General features: G+C 45.4%; 1 protein-coding gene across 4 annotated transcripts in view; it reads left to right on the top strand.

Moving 5' to 3' along the window:
* Positions 1 to 18,497, top strand: part of LOC138250520 (uncharacterized) — an 88,735-nt gene that overhangs the window by 35,156 nt on the left and 35,082 nt on the right. For all 4 annotated transcript variants that reach the window (XM_069205481.1, XM_069205506.1, XM_069205498.1 and 1 more), the window contains exon 3: positions 15,439 to 15,570. In XM_069205481.1, the coding sequence (XP_069061582.1) occupies positions 15,439 to 15,570 (132 nt within the window). The remainder of the gene's footprint in view (positions 1 to 15,438; positions 15,571 to 18,497) is intronic.

Genomic DNA, 18,497 nt, shown 5'->3' on the forward strand with positions numbered 1-18,497 from the left:
AGTACAGGGTGACCCAAGCAGCCACTGAGACACCTGCCAGGTAGATAGTGGCAGAACTGTGCTCCAACAACTACTCTCCAACGAGGCGCGTCAGTGCTGGAGGGCGACCGTACGGGATATCTATGAACACTGACAAAAATGGGGCACTTCTATATATAGACTTGTCTCTCAGGACATCACATCCCATTTCCTCCCTGCTGTAGCTGACGAATCTGGTCCAGTGACCCAGCTGCCTCTGGCATTGCAGCCGTATTTGCAACCTACCACCGACCGCTATATGCCTGTGACCCACATTCTTATGTAGAATGTATTCACCCATTCCTCAGTGACTTACCGCTTCTATCTCTGACGGTGGCCCAACGAACCGCCCTGGACGAACCACTGACAGATGATGAAATCTGCACCCCCATTAGTGACCTTTATGCTGGGAGAACGCCTGACCCAGATGGCTTACCCCTTGACTATTACTCCTGATTTTAAGATCAGTTAGTTCCCCTCCTGCGTCACCTATACACTAAGGGCACCGCCAAAAGGTTCTTCACTACAACGCTAGATTTAGTGACTATTGTGGTTATTCCCAAGACCAGTCCACTCTCTTTGGACCACGGATGCTACCACCCCATATATTAAATTAATACAGACATTAAAATTACGCTAAAATTCTGGTGACCAAGCCTCAGTCAGTCCTACCTCCATCCTGATCAATGCATGCAGCTTTCTGCCACTCCGTAGTACCCAGCACTGTATCCGTCAGTTGCATTACCCTGACCTGCATAGGTAAATTGACAGGAGACCTAGAACCATTTCTCGCTGATTTTGAAAAGGCATTTCATACTGTGGGCTGACACTACTTGACGGTGGTCCAACGCCAAATGGGCCTCAGCTGCCATTTTCGGGCCCTGATCGCTCTTCTGTACTCCCACCCCGTGGCCCAAGTCTGCATTAACTAGACGTTGGCCGAAACATTTCTAATTGAACTGGGCACTCAACAGGGTTGCCCCGTTTTCCCCATTGCTTTTTGCCCTGTCCATCAAGACCCTTGTGTGGCTGGTTCTGTGTGATGAACAACTGGTAGTTCGGAGGACAATATAACACTGTATGCTGATGATGTTCTTCTTTGCTTAAGACACCCGACAACTTCAGGCCCTTGAACTCTTTCGCCTCTGGCTTGCGATTTAATGCAGTGAAGCCCCTCTTTGTCCCCTGGTAAGGTGACACAGCATCAGTGAATTGGTGTTCCGGCTTCCCAACTTGGCTTAAAATATCTTGGTATACATGTGACAACCGGGTCTCAACTCACCCGTCCCCTCCATTTACCATCTCTTCTCAAGATCGCCAGGCAAAGCCTGAATGCATGGCACGATCTGCCCCTGAATCTCCTCAGTAGAGTCACACTAATTAAAATGATGATTCTCCCCTGATTCCTGTGTGTACTGCAAAACTACCTGCTCCATAGCCCCAGTTCAAGATTCACGGAAGTAGCATCCTTACTTCGTACCTTTCTTTGTCAGGGGCGTCCGCCCCGAATAGTCCAGCACATATGTCATCCATCCATCCATCTAAGAGGGGAAAAATTGGAGCAGTGGCCATTCGCCTCTACTACTGGCGTCCCATCTTCTAGTCATAAATGACTGGCTGACTGGGGGTTGTAGTGAACCATCCTATCAATTGGAGCTTGGTGACCTGGGGTTAGATGTGGTGATGCACTACCTATATGGTCTCTCACTGCCCTTCACGCTACCAGGGGTAACAGAGGTGATCTTTCTGGCGTGGAGTAGAACGGTCCGGTTCATGGGTTGGTACAGGTGCCTAACAGGGCACACCGCCCTCTAGAGGCGCCTGTGCCTGGAACAACTGGCTCGCCTCAAGGGATTCCGCCGATGGGACCTAAAAGGCATCTTCATCTTAGCTGATATTTGGTGTGGATCCAATATGTACTCCTTTGCTGAACTACTGGCACAATTCTCGTAATCCACCACCCAGTTCCACTGTTATTTGCAGATGAACTATGCTCTTGATGCCTACTCTACAGCATTTCAAAACCTCCCTGTTTTGAATCCCTCTGACTGCTGACTGCTTTTTGGGAGAATAGGTAATAAGGGAATCTCCCAATTATGTAGAGCATTGGATCCCGGGTTCCCTGGAAATGCTGCAGTCGCGATGGGAGGCCTGGATGGGAGATTTACATGAGGTGGAATGGAGGGAGACCTGAATGGCCCCCAAAGAACTGAGAACATTTGATTAATTAAATTATCTCTACCAAACCTACATGATAGCACAAAGACTGGAGCATGACCAACTGGTTACAGATCCCAAGTGCCCCCCGTTGTCAATCCTTGAAAGTGACTTTTTTCATAATACATGGCAATGTCCAGGACTTACCCAGTTGGCGCTAACCCTCAAAGTGGCCCTGCTGGGGATACCGAAGGATCTGGGGTGTCCCAAGGGGACAGAACCCTAATCAGGATAGTGGCTTTGCCAAGAAAAGTATTCCTTGTGCTTGGAAACAACCGCACCCCCTCCCCCCTAAACAGTGAAACAGCGGCGCCCCAGGATAGACTGGTGTACAAAACTGGAGGAACGGAGTGCCCTAGAAGGTTTTTAAGTTCTGGAGTAAATGGTGGGACTATTACGTACTAATTTCCACATCGGAATCCTGGGTGAATCATGCACTCTAGACCTGTTTTGGGGGTGGGAGGTAGAGGACGGTGGCAACACATGTGAGATGATAGGCTTGAAGCTCTACCTTTGGTGTTTTTGTTTCCTTTTGTTACTGCCTATTGTTCTTGGAAAAAATAACAAAATGTGCTGATAAAAAAAATGTAGACTGCACCATTGAGTCTCATTTAATGTCCCCTTTAATTTTATACCTTACATGACCCAGTTTGGTAGTCCCAGTCAAACGTTAACCGGGTTGAGATGCCACCGGGTAACTCTGTATTAGCCAATGGGGCTACCAACTTCACCCACGGCATACCGATTATAGTAAAACACGTCATAATTAACAGAATATTGCTCCCTGCTGTAGGACTCTTTTGGTTTTCCTTATTTGAGACTTAGATATAATGTTAAGGGAGATGGTTGCTTTGCCATTGCTTTAAATGGCAAAGTCAAACTGGCAGGGAAAACACTGTCCTTCCATTCTGCAGTGGCGGGTAGGGGGTCGTTTTGTATCTTGTCACACAGAGGGTGGCACAAACAGTGCTGTAGCCATGAGTGGACACTCTTGTCTTACAGGCCCTGGTTATCATATTCCAGGGACTTATAAGTAAGTCAGGTCTTGCCACTTGGGAAAATTCAGTTTGACATGCAATTTGTATTGGGTTGAAACACTGACACTGAGGTCTGGTCAGCAGCCCTGTTTGCACTCTGAGTTGAAAATCAGCAGCTGATAGTCCAGATGGGGGCAACAAGTAGGGGAGAAACCTGCCAAAAGCCTGTTTCCTTAGATGATGCCCCCAGCTAATGCATCTGGGGGTGCTTTAACCACTCTCTTGGTGAGTCTCCCTGCCCAAGGGATGTGGAATTCCGATCGCCAAAGCCCAGGACATATTGTTTGGGGTCAAGGGCAATACGTTTTAATGTTTAGTTTGTCCTTGGGACAAGTAGGCTCAACCCCCCTGCAGGACAAACCCTTTGGCTGCTAGTTTACCGAGAAGGGAACCGTCTGCAGTTAAGGTAATGTGTGTCCATATGTTAATGGTGTTTGAACTTATATTTATGGTCTACTAATGAAAAACCTTCATTATTAGGGTGAGTGCTGTAAATAAACGTTTTAAGGTCACAGTGCACTACTGATAGTGATTCCAGTAAAAAATAAAAAGTGTACACACATGTTTGAACTGTTTAACAATATGAGGCTAAGTATGATGCTCCCAGAATGCTTTCTGATTAGATACAAATGTTTGCAGCAGCTTGTAAGCAAGAGTGATGCTTCTTTGCTTTCAAAATAAAATGTTAAGGAAAAAAATGTTTTGCTACTATGAAATTTTAGGTGCTATTGCTTTGAAGCCTCATCTAGTAAAAAGTGTTGATGCATGCTAGCATTTCCCCAAAAAAAATCCTAATGGAAAATAAGTGTAACCGTTTTCAACAAGATTATGGGAAGCATGAAAATAAACAAGCACGGGCAAAGCCAACTGATCTGTCAATTTTTTGTGAGTCTTTTGGTTTCGTCAATCGGGTTTTGTTTTGACAAAGCTTTTGTAACACTTTATTGTTGTGAGAGCTGCCAGACCAACACCATTGTAACAAACACGGGCAAAAAGAAAAAAAAAATTGGTCTCAAACCAGTTGTGTAACAAAGGCCCCGCAGCCCCACTACAGTAGGCCCCCTCAGCACAGCACCTGCCCTGAGTGAGTCTGGAGGGAGGGGCCCTCCATGTTCTTTGCAAGGGGGTGGGGGGGCTCCAGTTTCGTTACTCCATTGATTGCCACAATGATTCCTGACACTGATCAAAACTACTTTGTATGCCAATATGCTCCTTGTGGAAGAGCAGAAAGGAGTCGCTCACAGTAAAGCCAGCCGATAGAGAGAGAAATAGAAGTTTAATAAAAATAAAAAGGTCTTTGTTAACGCCAGACCTAATTAGGGACCCCGTTCTTAAAGAAAGTAGAAAGTAAAAAAAAAAAGTGCATCCATGGTATTGTCTCTGAATTGGTGGCTTTCATGAATTCAAAAGAACTTACAGAAGTAGACCAGGAAATCGTACTCCTAGAAAATATTTGTGAACTGTATTTTAGCACAAGCAAATATGCATATGTACATTTGCTCATGTGAAAATATATTGAGCGTGTACAAGTTCACTTTCCCTCCAACTACTTTTTTCCAAACCTACTTCTGCTCTTGTCAGGCGTAAATTTCCAACCTTTCTCTTTATGGGAAAAGATTAAATAAGAGCTGGTGAAAATCCTTAAAACGTGCAAGTTAGTAAGTTTGCAGACTCAGTCAGTCCAGCCCTGGAATTATTGCTTACTTCCAGTATGTCGATCTGCGGAAACTGGTAAAATAAGGAAATTGCTATAGTAGGGATTGAAATTTCAATTAATCAAGCCCTACTATAGTAGTAGCCCTTCGCAATCAGAGAAGCTGTTATCAGAGCTGTTACATACTGAGATTGATGCCATAATTTGTTGCTGCACTACATGGCACCAAAGGGATATGTAGATTTTTTTTTACTGGACAAGTAGATTTAAGGCGGCCCTTACTCTTTTAGTCTGTCCTGGCAAATACGGGCCTGGAGACACTAGCATGTTAAGCACAATCGGATGACTGGCACAGGTATGTCTCAAGGCAGTGACTGGGATTCCACTCACCTTTATGGGGTGAAAATGCTTACTATCCTCAGGAATCACAACTGGCCCTCTGGGCCCTTTTCCCAGTTAAAAGCAACTAGGATATCCTCATCTGAGGGGGAATCCTGTAAGGCTACACTGACAACTTTAGTGGTTACTTTTTTTTAATTTATTTTTTAGACCAGCGGAGTCCCCTCTGTAGTGCCCAATCTGCTGACAATCAAAGCAGGACCTACCTCTTATGAACTTTTGAAGCCCTGGGTCCCAACTACTCTTCTTGCTAGAGTTGGGGTGGGATTTATTCTCCTCTCTTTTAGGGTTCTGGGGCTCTGAGGAATTTTCTTTGGTGGATTTACCACCTCCCTCCTTTCCCTTCTGTGTACCTAACTTCCCCCCCTCTTGGAAGTAACCCCCCTGGGTTTTCTTGGGTACTCTGGTCCTTACCCTCTGATCAGCCTTATTGCTCAACTCCCTAGGACTAGAAAGTTTTGAATCTACCAGATGCTGGTATACCTTCCCTGAAGACCAATTTGTCAAAATGTGCTCTCTAACCCTTACATTTTACAAGTCCTCATAGGTATCAATCTTGTTACCTTTTATCCACCCATCCAGTGACTTCACAAAGGCATCTACAATGTCTACCCAATTGTGTTGCTTCCTCCTGAATACTCTTAAGGATTGAGTCCAAAGAGCTCAATTAGTCCACCGTTTATGTGAATGTATGATTCTGCCACCTCATCCTCTAGTGTCGGTGTAAAGAAATGGCTCCCTGTTGCCGTTACCCCCCACTTTTTGCCTGATACTGATGCTGACTTGACTGAGAAGTGTGCTGGGACCCTGCTAACCAGGCCCCAGCACCAGTGTTCTTTCACCTAAAATGTACCATTGATCCCACAATTGGCACACCCTGGCATCCAGATAAGTCCCTTGTAACTGGTACCTCTGGTACCAAGGGCCCTGATGCCAGGGAAGGTCTCTAAGGGCTGCAGCATGTATTATGCCACCCTAGAGACCCCTCACTCAGCACAGACCCACTGCTTACCAGCTTGTGTGTGCTAGTGAGAACAAAATGAGTAAGTCGACATGGCACTCCCCTCAGGGTGCCATGCCAGCCTCTCACTGCCTATGCAGTATAGGTAAGACACCCCTCTAGCAGGCCTTACAGCCCTAAGGCAGGGTGCACTATACCATAGGTGAGGGTACCAGTGCATGAGCACTGTGCCCCTACAGTGTCTAAGCAAAACCTTAGACATTGTAAGTGCAGGGTAGCCATAAGAGTATATGGTCTGGGAGTCTGTTTTACACGAACTCCACAGCACCATAATGGCTACACTGAAAACTGGGAAGTTTGGTATCAAACTTCTCAGCACAATAAATGCACACTGATGCCAGTGTACATTTTATTGCACAATACACCCCAGAGGGCACCTTGGAGGTGCCCCCTGAAACTTAACCGACTGTCTGTGTAGGCTGACTGGTTCCAGCAGCCTGCCACACTAGAGACATGTCGCTGGCCCCATGGGGAGAGTGCCTTTGTCACTCTGAGGCCAGTAACAAAGCCTGCACTGGGTGGAGATGCTAACACCTCCCCCAGGCAGGAGCTGTAACACCTGGCGGTGAGCCTCAAAGGCTCACCCCTTTGTCACAGCCCAGAAGGGCACTCCAGCTTAGTGGAGTTGCCCGCCCCCTCCGGCCACGGCCCCCACTTTTGGCGGCAAGGCTGGAGGGAACAAAGAAAGCAACAAGGAGGAGTCACTGGCCAGTCAGGACAGCCCCTAAGGTGTCCTGAGCTGAGGTGACTCTAACTTTTAGAAATCCTCCATCTTGCAGATGGAGGATTCCCCCAATAGGATTAGGGATGTGACCCCCTCCCCTTGGGAGGAGGCACAAAGAGGGTGTACCCACCCTCAGGGCTAGTAGCCATTGGCTACTAACCCCCCAGACCTAAACACGCCCTTAAATTTAGTATTTAAGGGCTCTCCCTGAACCTAGAAACTAGATTCCTGCAACAACAAGAAGAAGGACTGCCTAGCTGAAAACCCCTGCAGAGGAAGACCAGAAGACAACAACTGCCTTGGCTCCAGAAACTCACCGGCCTGTCTCCTGCCTTCCAAAGAACTCTGCTCCAGCGACGCCTTCCAAAGGGACCAGCGACCTCTGCATCCTCTGAGGACTGCCCTGCTTCGACGACGACAAACTCCTGAGGACAGCGGACCTGCTCCAAAAAGACTGCAACTTTGTTTCAAGAAGCAGCTTTAAAGAACCCTGCAACTCCCCGCAAGAAGCGTGAGACTTGCAACACTGCAACCGGCGACCCCGACTCGGCTGGTGGAGAACCAACACCTCAGGGAGGACCCCCGGACTACTCTACGACTGTGAGTACCAAAACCCGTCCCCCCTGAGCCCCCACAGCGCCGCCTGCAGAGGGAATCCCGAGGCTTCCCCTGACCGCGACTCTCTGAAACCTAAGTCCCGACGCCTGGAAAAGACCCTGCACCCGCAGCCCCCAGGACCTGAAGGACCGGACTTTCACTGCAGAAGTGACCCCCAGGAGTCCCTCTCCCTTGCCCAAGTGGAGGTTTCCCCGAGGAAGCCCCCCCTTGCCTGCCTGCAGCGCTGAAGAGATCCCTTGATCTCTCATTGACTTACATTGCGAACCCGACGCTTGTTCTAACACTGCACCCGGCCGCCCCGCGCCGCTGAGGGTGAAATTTCTGTGTGGGCTTGTGTCCCCCCCGGTGCCCTACAAAACCCCCCTGGTCTGCCCTCCGAAGACGCGGGTACTTACCTGCTGGCAGACTGGAACCGGGGCACCCCCTTCTCTCCATTGGAGCCTATGCGTTTTGGGCACCTCTTTGACCTCTGCACCTGACCGGCCCTGAGCTGCTGGTGTGGTAACTTTGGGGTTGCTCTGAACCCCCAACGGTGGGCTACCTTGGACCAAGAACTGAACCCTGTAAGTGTCGTACTCACCTGGTAAAACTAACAAAAACTTACCTCCCCCAGGAACTGTGAAAATTGCACTAAGTGTCCACTTTTAAAATAGCTATTTGTGAATAACTTGAAAAGTATACATGCAATTGAAATGATTCAAAGTTCCTAATGTACTTACCTGCAATACCTTTCAAACAAGATATTACATGTTAAATTTGAACCTGTGGTTCTTAAAATAAACTAAGAAAAGATATTTTTCTATAACAAAACCTATTGGCTGGATTTGTCTCTGAGTGTGTGTACCTCATTTATTGTCTATGTGTATGTACAACAAATGCTTAACACTACTCCTTGGATAAGCCTACTGCTCGACCACACTACCACAAAATAGAGCATTAGTATTATCTCTTTTTACCACTATTTTACCTCTAAGGGGAACCCTTGGACTCTGTGCATGCTATTCCTTACTTTGAAATAGCACATACAGAGCCAACTTCCTACAGTCGGCAATCCACCTCTCTTCAGTTTGAATGAGCTCCCACAGTAAGGACCCCCCAATGATGTGCACCCACCCTTTTCATCCTAACACCTCTCTCGTAGGATGCCAGCTGTTTGTCTGTGTCATCCCCCTCAGTGTACTTGGGCAGAATCCCTTTTGGCTACCTTGGATCATAGACACCCTCAGCAGCTACCTCAGTGACTCTGTTGCTGCCACCACATTCCTGGAGTCTCATCCCTAGCTTGACCTTTCTCTCCTCCAGGGCCAGTCAGTTTTCTTCTAGAGCCAGCTTCTTCTCCTGTAGTTCCAAGAGGCTGAGCTGGGCCTCTAGGTCCTTGGGCCTCCTCACTGAAGAGAAGCTCCTCTCATTCCAAGACAGGGAGTCATTCTTTGAATGAATTGTGGGGACAACTCTCTCCTGGTCCCCCTCTGTGATGTATCCACAATATCATCCTCATTTCCACTCCCAGGGATAATCGTACCTCTAAGTAGAACCTGAGCTTCCCTTGCCTTTTCCCTGGCTTTGAGGGCTTTTTCCAGGTCATCCTTCATTACTGAGACTTCTCAAAGGATTTTCCTCTCTTTGCACAGTGTCCTCAGTTCATTTATTTTCAAAGTAGGCAAGGTGACCAAGTTGATTCCCTTGCTCTCCGTCCTTTTTTTAAATATATTTTTATTATAATTTGGGGTTAGAAACATTTAGTAGGCCAGGACGTTTCTTAGTGATGGAGTTACATTGAATCCATAAATGAAAATTGAAAATTAACGGTGGTGAAAGGATACCCAGTTTACAGTCAAACCGTGGTATGTTCAGCGCACATTGCCAACTGGTTCCTGAATCCCTCTTCTGTTTCTAACCCTACAGTGTTCCCCACTTGCAGTGTCTCAAATGTGCAGTTGTTAATTTCTTCCGAACCTGATCTCGGGCCCTACACCGTAGGACTCACGTCTCAGGATTCCCAAATGACTCTGATTCAAGAGTAAGGGAGGGGAAACCTGGGGAAATAATATCTACAACTGGGGGAACAAAAGAAAGTAAAGTAAACAAAAAAGAATGGGGTACAACTGATGTGTCTCAGAGTATTCAGCTTCCAGATGGTGGGAGGGAGGTAGGCCAGGGAAGGCATGGCTTAGTAGGTGTCAACGGTGTATGTATGTCCTATAACTTCTATGAAACAAATTTCTCCACATCTGGGGATAGCCTTGTTGTTTACTAGACAGTAAGCAGCCTTTATCACGAAGGCTAAACAACAATAACCCTTTACAACAAAGGCTTTATAACGAAAATGACTTTACCGCAAAAGGCTTTTACAACGATTATACCTTTACAACAGATAACATTTACATCGAGAATTGTGGGAAATGTAAGTATGTTGCAGGTAAATAAACAGCTTTTAAAATATATATGTGTGTGTGTGTAAATGTATATATTTTACCTAGTGGGGGGGCGCCACCAGGTAGTTATAGTAAGGCCCATGTTTCCTTAGAAAAATGGTTTTTTGACTTGCCTATATCTTTGGCACAGTTTAACAGATCTTCACAAAATTTTCCTAAAAAAATATCACAGTGATTCTTGTTGAGCATGACAAGTTTCGGGGTGATCTGTCAAGCAGGGGTCAAGAAAAATGGAGTGCCAAAAAAGTTGCGTTTCTCATGTCAATTCCCATAGGGCCTTTAGACATGACTACAGCCCAAACCACTGGACAGAAATTTGGCAGAAAGGTAGTTTCGGTATGCAGATGGTGCTTTCGCTTATTTGATGTAAATCCATTCATTAGTTTTTGAGAAATATAGGGAAATCCAAATTTGTATATCTCTGGCCGCAGAGACTTTGCAATTACTTCTTGCGCCCTAAATAACTATAACTCGAACCTTCACCATGCACAGCTAATTACTCCACATATGATATAATTAATGAGATCTTGTATGGCATCTTTAATATTATCACTGCAACGCTTGTAATAAAATTATAGATAAGAAAACTGTGCATGGCAAGGGCACGAGTTATAGTTACTTTAGGGCGCAAGTTATAGTTACTTGAAAGAATTATAACTGCTGAATTTCTATGCGTAAGTTCAGAACCTAGCTATAACTTCCCTGTAACCTTCGTTTTTTTTTCCGTGAATAATTGTATATATTTATTCACTGTATTCACTAATGCAAATGTCACGTTGCTATTGTCAGTGATGTTATCAAAGATGTCATGAGTGAACTATTATGTGGGGTAATTAGCAGTGCATGGTGAGGGTGTGAGTTATAGTTACCTTAGGGCATAATACTGATACTAGAAAGACCCCAGGAGACCCAATAAAGCTAGAATTAACTTGTTACAAAGATCATTTATGCCCTCCCCCCCCCCCCCCCCCCCCCCCACCCCTGGAAATAACACTCAAAGAATCTACTAACACTTTGTACGCTATTGTTTCTGGGAAGGCTCCCAGGTCCGGAGAGTATCCTGTGCGACCTGGGCAAAATATGGGACCCTTACCTGAATTTGTTCCCAAATTCGGTACTGGCACTATGCTGAGATTATTCCGATCTATAAGAAGGGTAGTTGAGATGATCCCTGCAATAGTAGGGTAATCAGTTTTGTTGATGGGCTGCAAAAGCTCTTCAGTTGCAAATTCCGGGGAGACTTAAAGATTAGATTATAGAGAACAACATCCTATCTGACCTCCAAGCAGGCTTACGGCTGAATATAGTACAATGGGATCACATTTTCCGTTTTTGTACCATACATTGGAAAACTGTGATACCAGAGAAAAGCCGCTTTTGATTCAGTTCATTGCCTGAAGCTTTGGGATGTTTCTGGAAATAACATTTCAGATAACATACTGTAAATTTTGATAAGATTGCATGAGTCCAACTATGCTCAAGTTAGGTGTGGAAAAAGGGAAAAGCTGTCCAACTGTTTTAGAACAGAGGAGTGTTCGCCTGGGTAAAGTATTGGTCCCAACTCTCTTTACATTATATATAACGGGCTAGTGTAATATTTGGATTTTCCTGGCAATTATGCCCCTAAGTTAGGGATTTTCAAAAGTCCGACACTATTGTTTGCAAATGACACACTTCTTATTTCTAAAACACCTGCTGGCCTATAAGCCCTAGTGGATCGTTTCTTACATTTTTGGTGAGACGATCTAGAATTGAATATTAAAAAGATTACATTTATGTCTTTCAATCCCTACAAATCTGTGAAGAGCTACATTAGGGCTTGAAGAAGTTCAAGATTTTGACTACTCACGCTAAGTTATGCCTATTTGTATAGTGCACTATTCAACCAGGACGGTATCTAGGCACTTGCAAATAGGTGGGTTATGCCTCACCAAGGATAGTCACTCAAAGAGCCAGGTCTTCAACTTCTTGCAGAACTTGAGCAGTTAAGAGGAGGTTCGGATGTGCGGTGGCAAGTCATTCCAGGTTTTGTGGGCGATGTGAGAGAAAGCTCAGTTCTGTTCTTGTGTATGCTACTGAGAGTCCTGCAGATCAGAAGTGTCCGATAGGGTGGGCTATTGTGGTTAGCAAGGCCTGTGTTGTGTAATGCTTTGTGTGTGTGAGCAGTTTAAAATAAGTGTGCTTCCATATGTGGAGCTAGTGCAATGTTTTGAGGTGAGGGAAGATGTGGGTCCAGTGAGGTAGGGAGAGGATGAGTCTTGCTGTCATGTTCTGGACAGTTTGGAGCCTGTTTAGGAGTTGTTTGGTGCTCCCTGAGCAGGGAGGGCTACCATAGTCTAGTAGGCTGGTAATCCGGGCCTGTTATTGTTTTCCTGGTGTTTTCTGGGAGCCACTTGAAGATTTTTTATTAGCATCCACATGATGCTGAAGCAGGTGGAGGTCACCATGCTAATCTAGGCTGACATGTTGAGTTAATCATCAGGAATGATTCCTAGGTCCCTGGCATGAAAGGTGGGTACTGGTGTAAGGCTGAGGTCCACCAGGCGGAGTCCCATGCTGAGATCTTCTTATTAAATATCCCCACTATAGTCTTGTCCATGTTGAGCTTTAGCCAGTTGGATCTCATCCACCTTGCCTTAGCCAACATGCATCTGCCAAAGTTGTATTTGGTGCAGGGGTCTTACTTGACCCAGAGAGTATCAGTTGAGCATCATCTGCATATGAAAGAATGTTTATTATGTGTGACCTGATGAGATCTCCCTGTGGGGTCATGTAGATGTTGAATAGGGTTGGGCTGAGGGAATACCCTTGGGGGACGCCTCATATGAGGTTCTTGGCTTCCGACTTGTATGTTGGCAGGATGACTCCGTTTGCAGTCTTCCTGTTAAGAAGGAGCAGATCCAGTTAGATGGCAGGTCCCTGGATAACCACTTCATGAAGTCTTCTGATGAGTGTAGAGTGGGAGAGTTTGTTGAAGGCTGTGGAGAGGTTGAGCAGGATGAGGGCTGATGTTTCTCCTGGGTTCATGATTATCCTAATGTTGCACGTTGGTGCGAAGAGGACTTTTTTAGTGTTGTGGTTGGCACTGAAGCCTTGTTGTGTGGTATTCAGGAGCTTGTAGCTTGTCGAGGTAATAGGTCAGTTGCCTGTTGATACGTGTCCATTACCTTGGTTGTGTAGGGCCGAAAGGAGATTGGGCAGTAATTAGATAGCAGGAAGGAAGGGGTCAACTGAGGGTTTCTTCAGTAGTGCTTTATTGCTGCAAGTTTTCCGGTCTCCGGGAATTTTGCCGCGGTGATGGAGAATTTGAGGATGTGGGTGAAAATTTCGCTGATTGGGGAGACACCCATTTTGAAAACATGGTGGGGGCATGGTTTTGTCTGGGCCCTGAAGTGGATGGATCTCATGATGTTGGCTGTCTCTCCATAGGGACTGTTTTCCAGGTGGTCAGGGTGTTTTGGAGGTCTTAGATGGGCAGGCTGGGTTGAAATTGTTGTAGAGGTTTTCGATTTTGTTGCTGAATAATTCTGATAAGTTGGTGCCTCGGCTTTGAGAGGAGATGGTGCTGCTATTGGTGGAGGTTGGTGCGGCAAATTCCTTGACGAGCATGAAGATCTTGCTGAGCGTTGTGCTAGGGCCTTCTTTTTGGTTTCAGTGATCTGCAGAAGGTAACGTCTCAGTGTCTCTCGGAAAGGGTCTTTGTCTGTTTTTTTTTCAAAGTAGTCTCTACCATCTCTAGTTGCTTGCAGTGTTCTTATGGTTTATCTGTGCACCAACCTGCTTGCTGGCTCACCTGTGTAACAACATGTTTGCTTCCCAGTTCTCTTTTGGTTGCTGTTTTTGTGGGTTGTCAGGGAGTGAGCGCCATTTGTGATCCATTTGTTGAGTTGCGCAAGAGGGTGCAGCAAAGTGAAGCAAAGAAGGTGGTAAAAGGGCATGAAACCAGTAAGTTGAAGGCCACCAAAAGAGTGAGTAGAAAAATGGCCAAAATAGAGCGAAAACTGAGGAAGCAGCTATGCGGAAGCAAAACATAGGAAAAAGGGTGAAAATCAGAGCACTGCACAAGGAATGAAAGAGACAAACAGGGGACAGAAAATCAGAGAGACACAAGGAAAGACCAAGACAGTGGACACAAAGAATGAGAGCAGTAGAAGCACAAAATAGTGAGAGGAAAGGAGTGCAGAGAAAGAACGGGTGCAGGAGTGATAGAGAAGAACCCGAGGCAGCGGTCGGAGGAGCAGCAGGTCCTCTAGGTGCAGAAGCCGGATCTGTGAGCCGTGACCGGTCAGAGGACTAGCCTAAGTAAGTCTAGTAGACAAGGCAAAGGTACCTCCTTTGTATTGTGGTCACAGTAGTTTATCTACAGAGTAAGTGCCATTTCCCCAAAATACAGGTACAGAGCCCTGGGTAGTTCCAAGCCTTTAGATGGAGAACTGCTCCTTTATATGGATCATATCTGCAACATCACCAGCACCTTACATCTACCCAACTCAAATGTCTTGTTCTAGCCGAATTTTAAAGTTTAATATTAGCGTACTGCCATCCTTGCCGAGCTCGAACAGTAGCCAAACATTTTCTCACTTTTCAGCAAAGTCTTTAAGCATATAGTTAACAAGCGCCATGGCTGCCGAGCTAAAAAGTGAAAATGGCATTTTATATTTCCAGACACAGTATTACAGCTCTGGATTGGTTTAATACCATCCAAGCCATTTCAGAATGGGTAAAAGCAGCTAACCCCCCACACATCAGTTTCACTCCTATTAGATAGATCTGGTCAGAGAGGCATAGCTTTCTTCAGGCGCTAGGGGACATAAGCTTGCTGTGTTAACTAAATAAATTATGACAGTTTTAATCAAACACAGATAGTTAAGGATATGTGTGTGTGCTTGCACTACTGATTTCACATGAGCGTATTGCATATGGTTTCTTACAGCACTACAACGCTACAGGCAGTAAACTGTGAGAATTCCAAAGGTAAATGTGGATCTCTACTATTTGCAACTGCAGTTTCTCTCAAGAGAGAATGAAAAACCTATAATTAACCAACAAATCTAAAAAATTAAACTGGACCGCATCAGATGGAAATGTAAAAAGAAAAAGAAAAACACATACACAAAAAAAGCGCTCTGGTTATAAAACAACATATTTGCCTTTGTTATAACTATGCTGCTCGTACCTGTGCTTTTCCTATATTATATTTCATTATCTTTAAAAGCAAGTTGTCAGTTTGTGGCTTTGTACTTAAACATTTCCACCCTTAATGTCGTTAAATAAACTGCTTTACTAAAAAGATACATTTTCATTTATTTCCACAGCTAAAGAGCAAAGAAAATCTCAAAAAAATCATTCATATATATGGATTGCCCCCTAATAAAAAACAAAGGAAAAACATATTCAAGATTTGTGGACAATATAATGACGCACTGATTTTATTCTCTGAAAATGAAGTAAGTATTCATTTATCGTTTTTGGATGATTTGGCCGTTGGAGTTTTTTTCATTTCGTTAATGTAATTTGTGTATATGATATGCAAATAATCTCCATACTCTTGTCATAATTTGACGCCACCAATGTTTGTCGAACAGTAATTCACCTATTCTTAGACTATTTTTACTTCAAAGAGCTATAGAAAAATGGTAAAATTTAAAATAAAGCACATCATTGAGTATTTACAAATGTCATTCTTAAGACTTTGTAAAACGTTACTTGGTTTAAAATAAAGAGCAAGGCACTTCTTTGTCACTGGTTATCCAGAAAGTTGTGAAATAAACCCTGAAAAAGTCCACCTGTAATATTATGTAGTTGATGAAACAGGAGAGAACTCCCCAGTTGGCAGTTATGCTGCTCTGACAAAACTTGCCCACCAAAGGTAGTGTAAGGTACTTGGATTGAAGCATCCGCATGTGGTAATACAATAAAGAATTGCAGCATGTATCTTATGTTGCTTCATGTGCTGTACAAACCTTTGGTATGTAGTACTTGGCCTGGGATAATACACACATTGCTTAGTTAAAGCTGCTTTTACTGCTGTTCAACGATTGCAATGAATGGTTTCTTTTAAATGTGGGATACCTGGCTTGAACTCTGTATATCTGATACTGACATAGCTAAAGAGATTTCAACTACTGTGAATGCTGTTACCTGGAAAGTTTATAAATCTAATCCAACCGCCATCCTAACAAGGAAATTGGTTGGGTGCCATTAACAATTAAGATGCATACTTTCACTCATTTTTCCTGATGTCAATCGAAGGCAGTCGTTAAGTATATAGTAGTAATCGCCACTTATCTGTCAGAGGTTTTAGTGTGCCAGTACATAGACAAAAGCTTCTCAGAAGTCCGCTCTGTCAAGGGAACAGCAATGCTGCCATGCCCCTTGACAAATCTCCTGCAGTACCCAGGGAAGCCCAGTAAGGCCCCCACCTCTGTCAGGGTTTTAGGGGGTTCCCAAGCCAGAATGGGTTTAATTTGTGGCACGGAGGGGTTATGCCTAGCCCCATCTGTCTTGGTGACCGAAGTAAACCACAGAACCCTGCGCTGTCTTGCACTTACTGGCCTTGACTGTCAGGCCTGCTCTATGCACAGCCTAAAACACTTCTCAGAGATGGCATGGGTGGTCCTCCCAGCTAGAACTTATGACTGCAGTGTCATCTAGGTATGTGGCACTGCAGTTCTCCAAACCAGCTAGGACCGGATTGACCAACCTCTGGAAGGTGGCAGGGTCCCGCAGTTAAGGCAATCTGCCGGTTAATAAACAGTTTGAGACTAGAATGACGTAAATCCAATTAGGAGAGCCGGAGATAAGCAATTTTAAAGATTTAAGTGAAGACCGTGTTGAGAAGCACAAAGTGCCAACTGTGGTTATCCTACATGTTATGCCGACTGAACAAGCACCTAAAATCCAGGTTATGGAATGTTGTGAGCTCCAGTGCAGAGGATGCGTTGCACAGTGGCAGTTCCGATGGGCTGCAGGGCTGGAATGTGAGGTCCTGCACCACACGGTATCGGGCAACAGACCTGCAGGGCTGCATGTGAGATCCTGAGTTGAGATGAATCGAGCAGCAGCGGTTTTGATGAGCTGCAGAGCAATGCATCTGTTCTCCGGAGACCGCTGCTGGGCTGACAGAGCACATTCACGCCCACTTTCTAGGGCCTAAGCCTGGGGTGGCACCTTATGGGGATGCTGGGTTCAAGGTGGTTGGAGCCTTTCCTTTCCCTGGGAGTCCGATCAGGAGGTCAGCCAACTAGCCTCACCCTCAGAGGACCAGTCCTTCTGACTCAGGCAGCAGGGCTGCAGGGTAGCAGTCCTTCTTGCAAAACAGCACAGCACTCTTTCTGAGTCTTCTACAGGTCTAGAGGTGTACTGAAGAGTTGGTTTGTTGTATTCAGTATTTGTTTCCTGGTGCCCATTTTGAAGTAGGAGAAGGTTCTAGAGGTTTCTACCCCCAGAGATGCTTGGAATTTCCTGTCTCCCTGCCCAGCTTGTCTGTGGTCACCATAGACCAGTTTTTTTGTTTTTTTAACAGATTTGTTTATCAAGTAATACATATCCCCTTTTTTTAATTTTTTTAATTCTTTTCACAAAGTCATATCATGGTACTCGGGTTTCTCATTCACATTACTCTACAGTCTTGGAGTGTCCATTAATGCGTTACAATGCCACTACCACAAAGTGATCTTTATTGCGTTCAGACCCTAGCATATGGAATTGCAGTGGCAGCGACTAGTTGTCTGTTTCTCAGTGGCATGTTTGCGAGACAGGAAGTCGTGATCCACCAATGATAGCTTTGCAGACCTGTATACTTGTCTTCCCCCCAGAGCGTATCCCAATAAAGAAATATAAGCAAATGTAACTAAATAACCATAAAACCTATCAATTCGCCCATACATCTGTAATACATCAAGGTGGTGTGTGGTTGCAGTTGCTGGATCGTGTCCCATTGCGCATCCCTGCACTCTCCTCCACAGATCACCATCCAGTGGGTGCCTCTTCTTAAGCAGGGGGTTGGAGGTGGGGTGCGGGAGACTGGCAGGTAGACCGGGTAGCAGGGGGGAATGAGGCCCCCGCTCCTTATGCTGAACCGTTGTGGAATGGCTAAGGATTAGTGCTCATCCATCACTGGCTCACATTCGACTGGTGTCCCGTCAGAGTCATCATCCGTGGTAGCGTCCAGTGTCTCCCCAGTGTCCACCAATTCTGCCCACATGGGGGCTATCCGTCGGCACCTCAGTCCCCTCATCTCCTCCCTCAGTAGTGCCCTCTCCTCTGCCCTCACCCATTGTGTAACGTCTGCTACCCACGTGTCCAGCCAAGGCCCATACCGATTTTTCCAGGCCATCGCCACTCTCCAGTGTGCCAGCACCAATGCCAGGTC

Source organism: Pleurodeles waltl, chromosome 1_2 (genome assembly GCF_031143425.1).
Source record: "Pleurodeles waltl isolate 20211129_DDA chromosome 1_2, aPleWal1.hap1.20221129, whole genome shotgun sequence".
Classification (NCBI taxonomy): Eukaryota; Metazoa; Chordata; class Amphibia; order Caudata; family Salamandridae; genus Pleurodeles; species Pleurodeles waltl.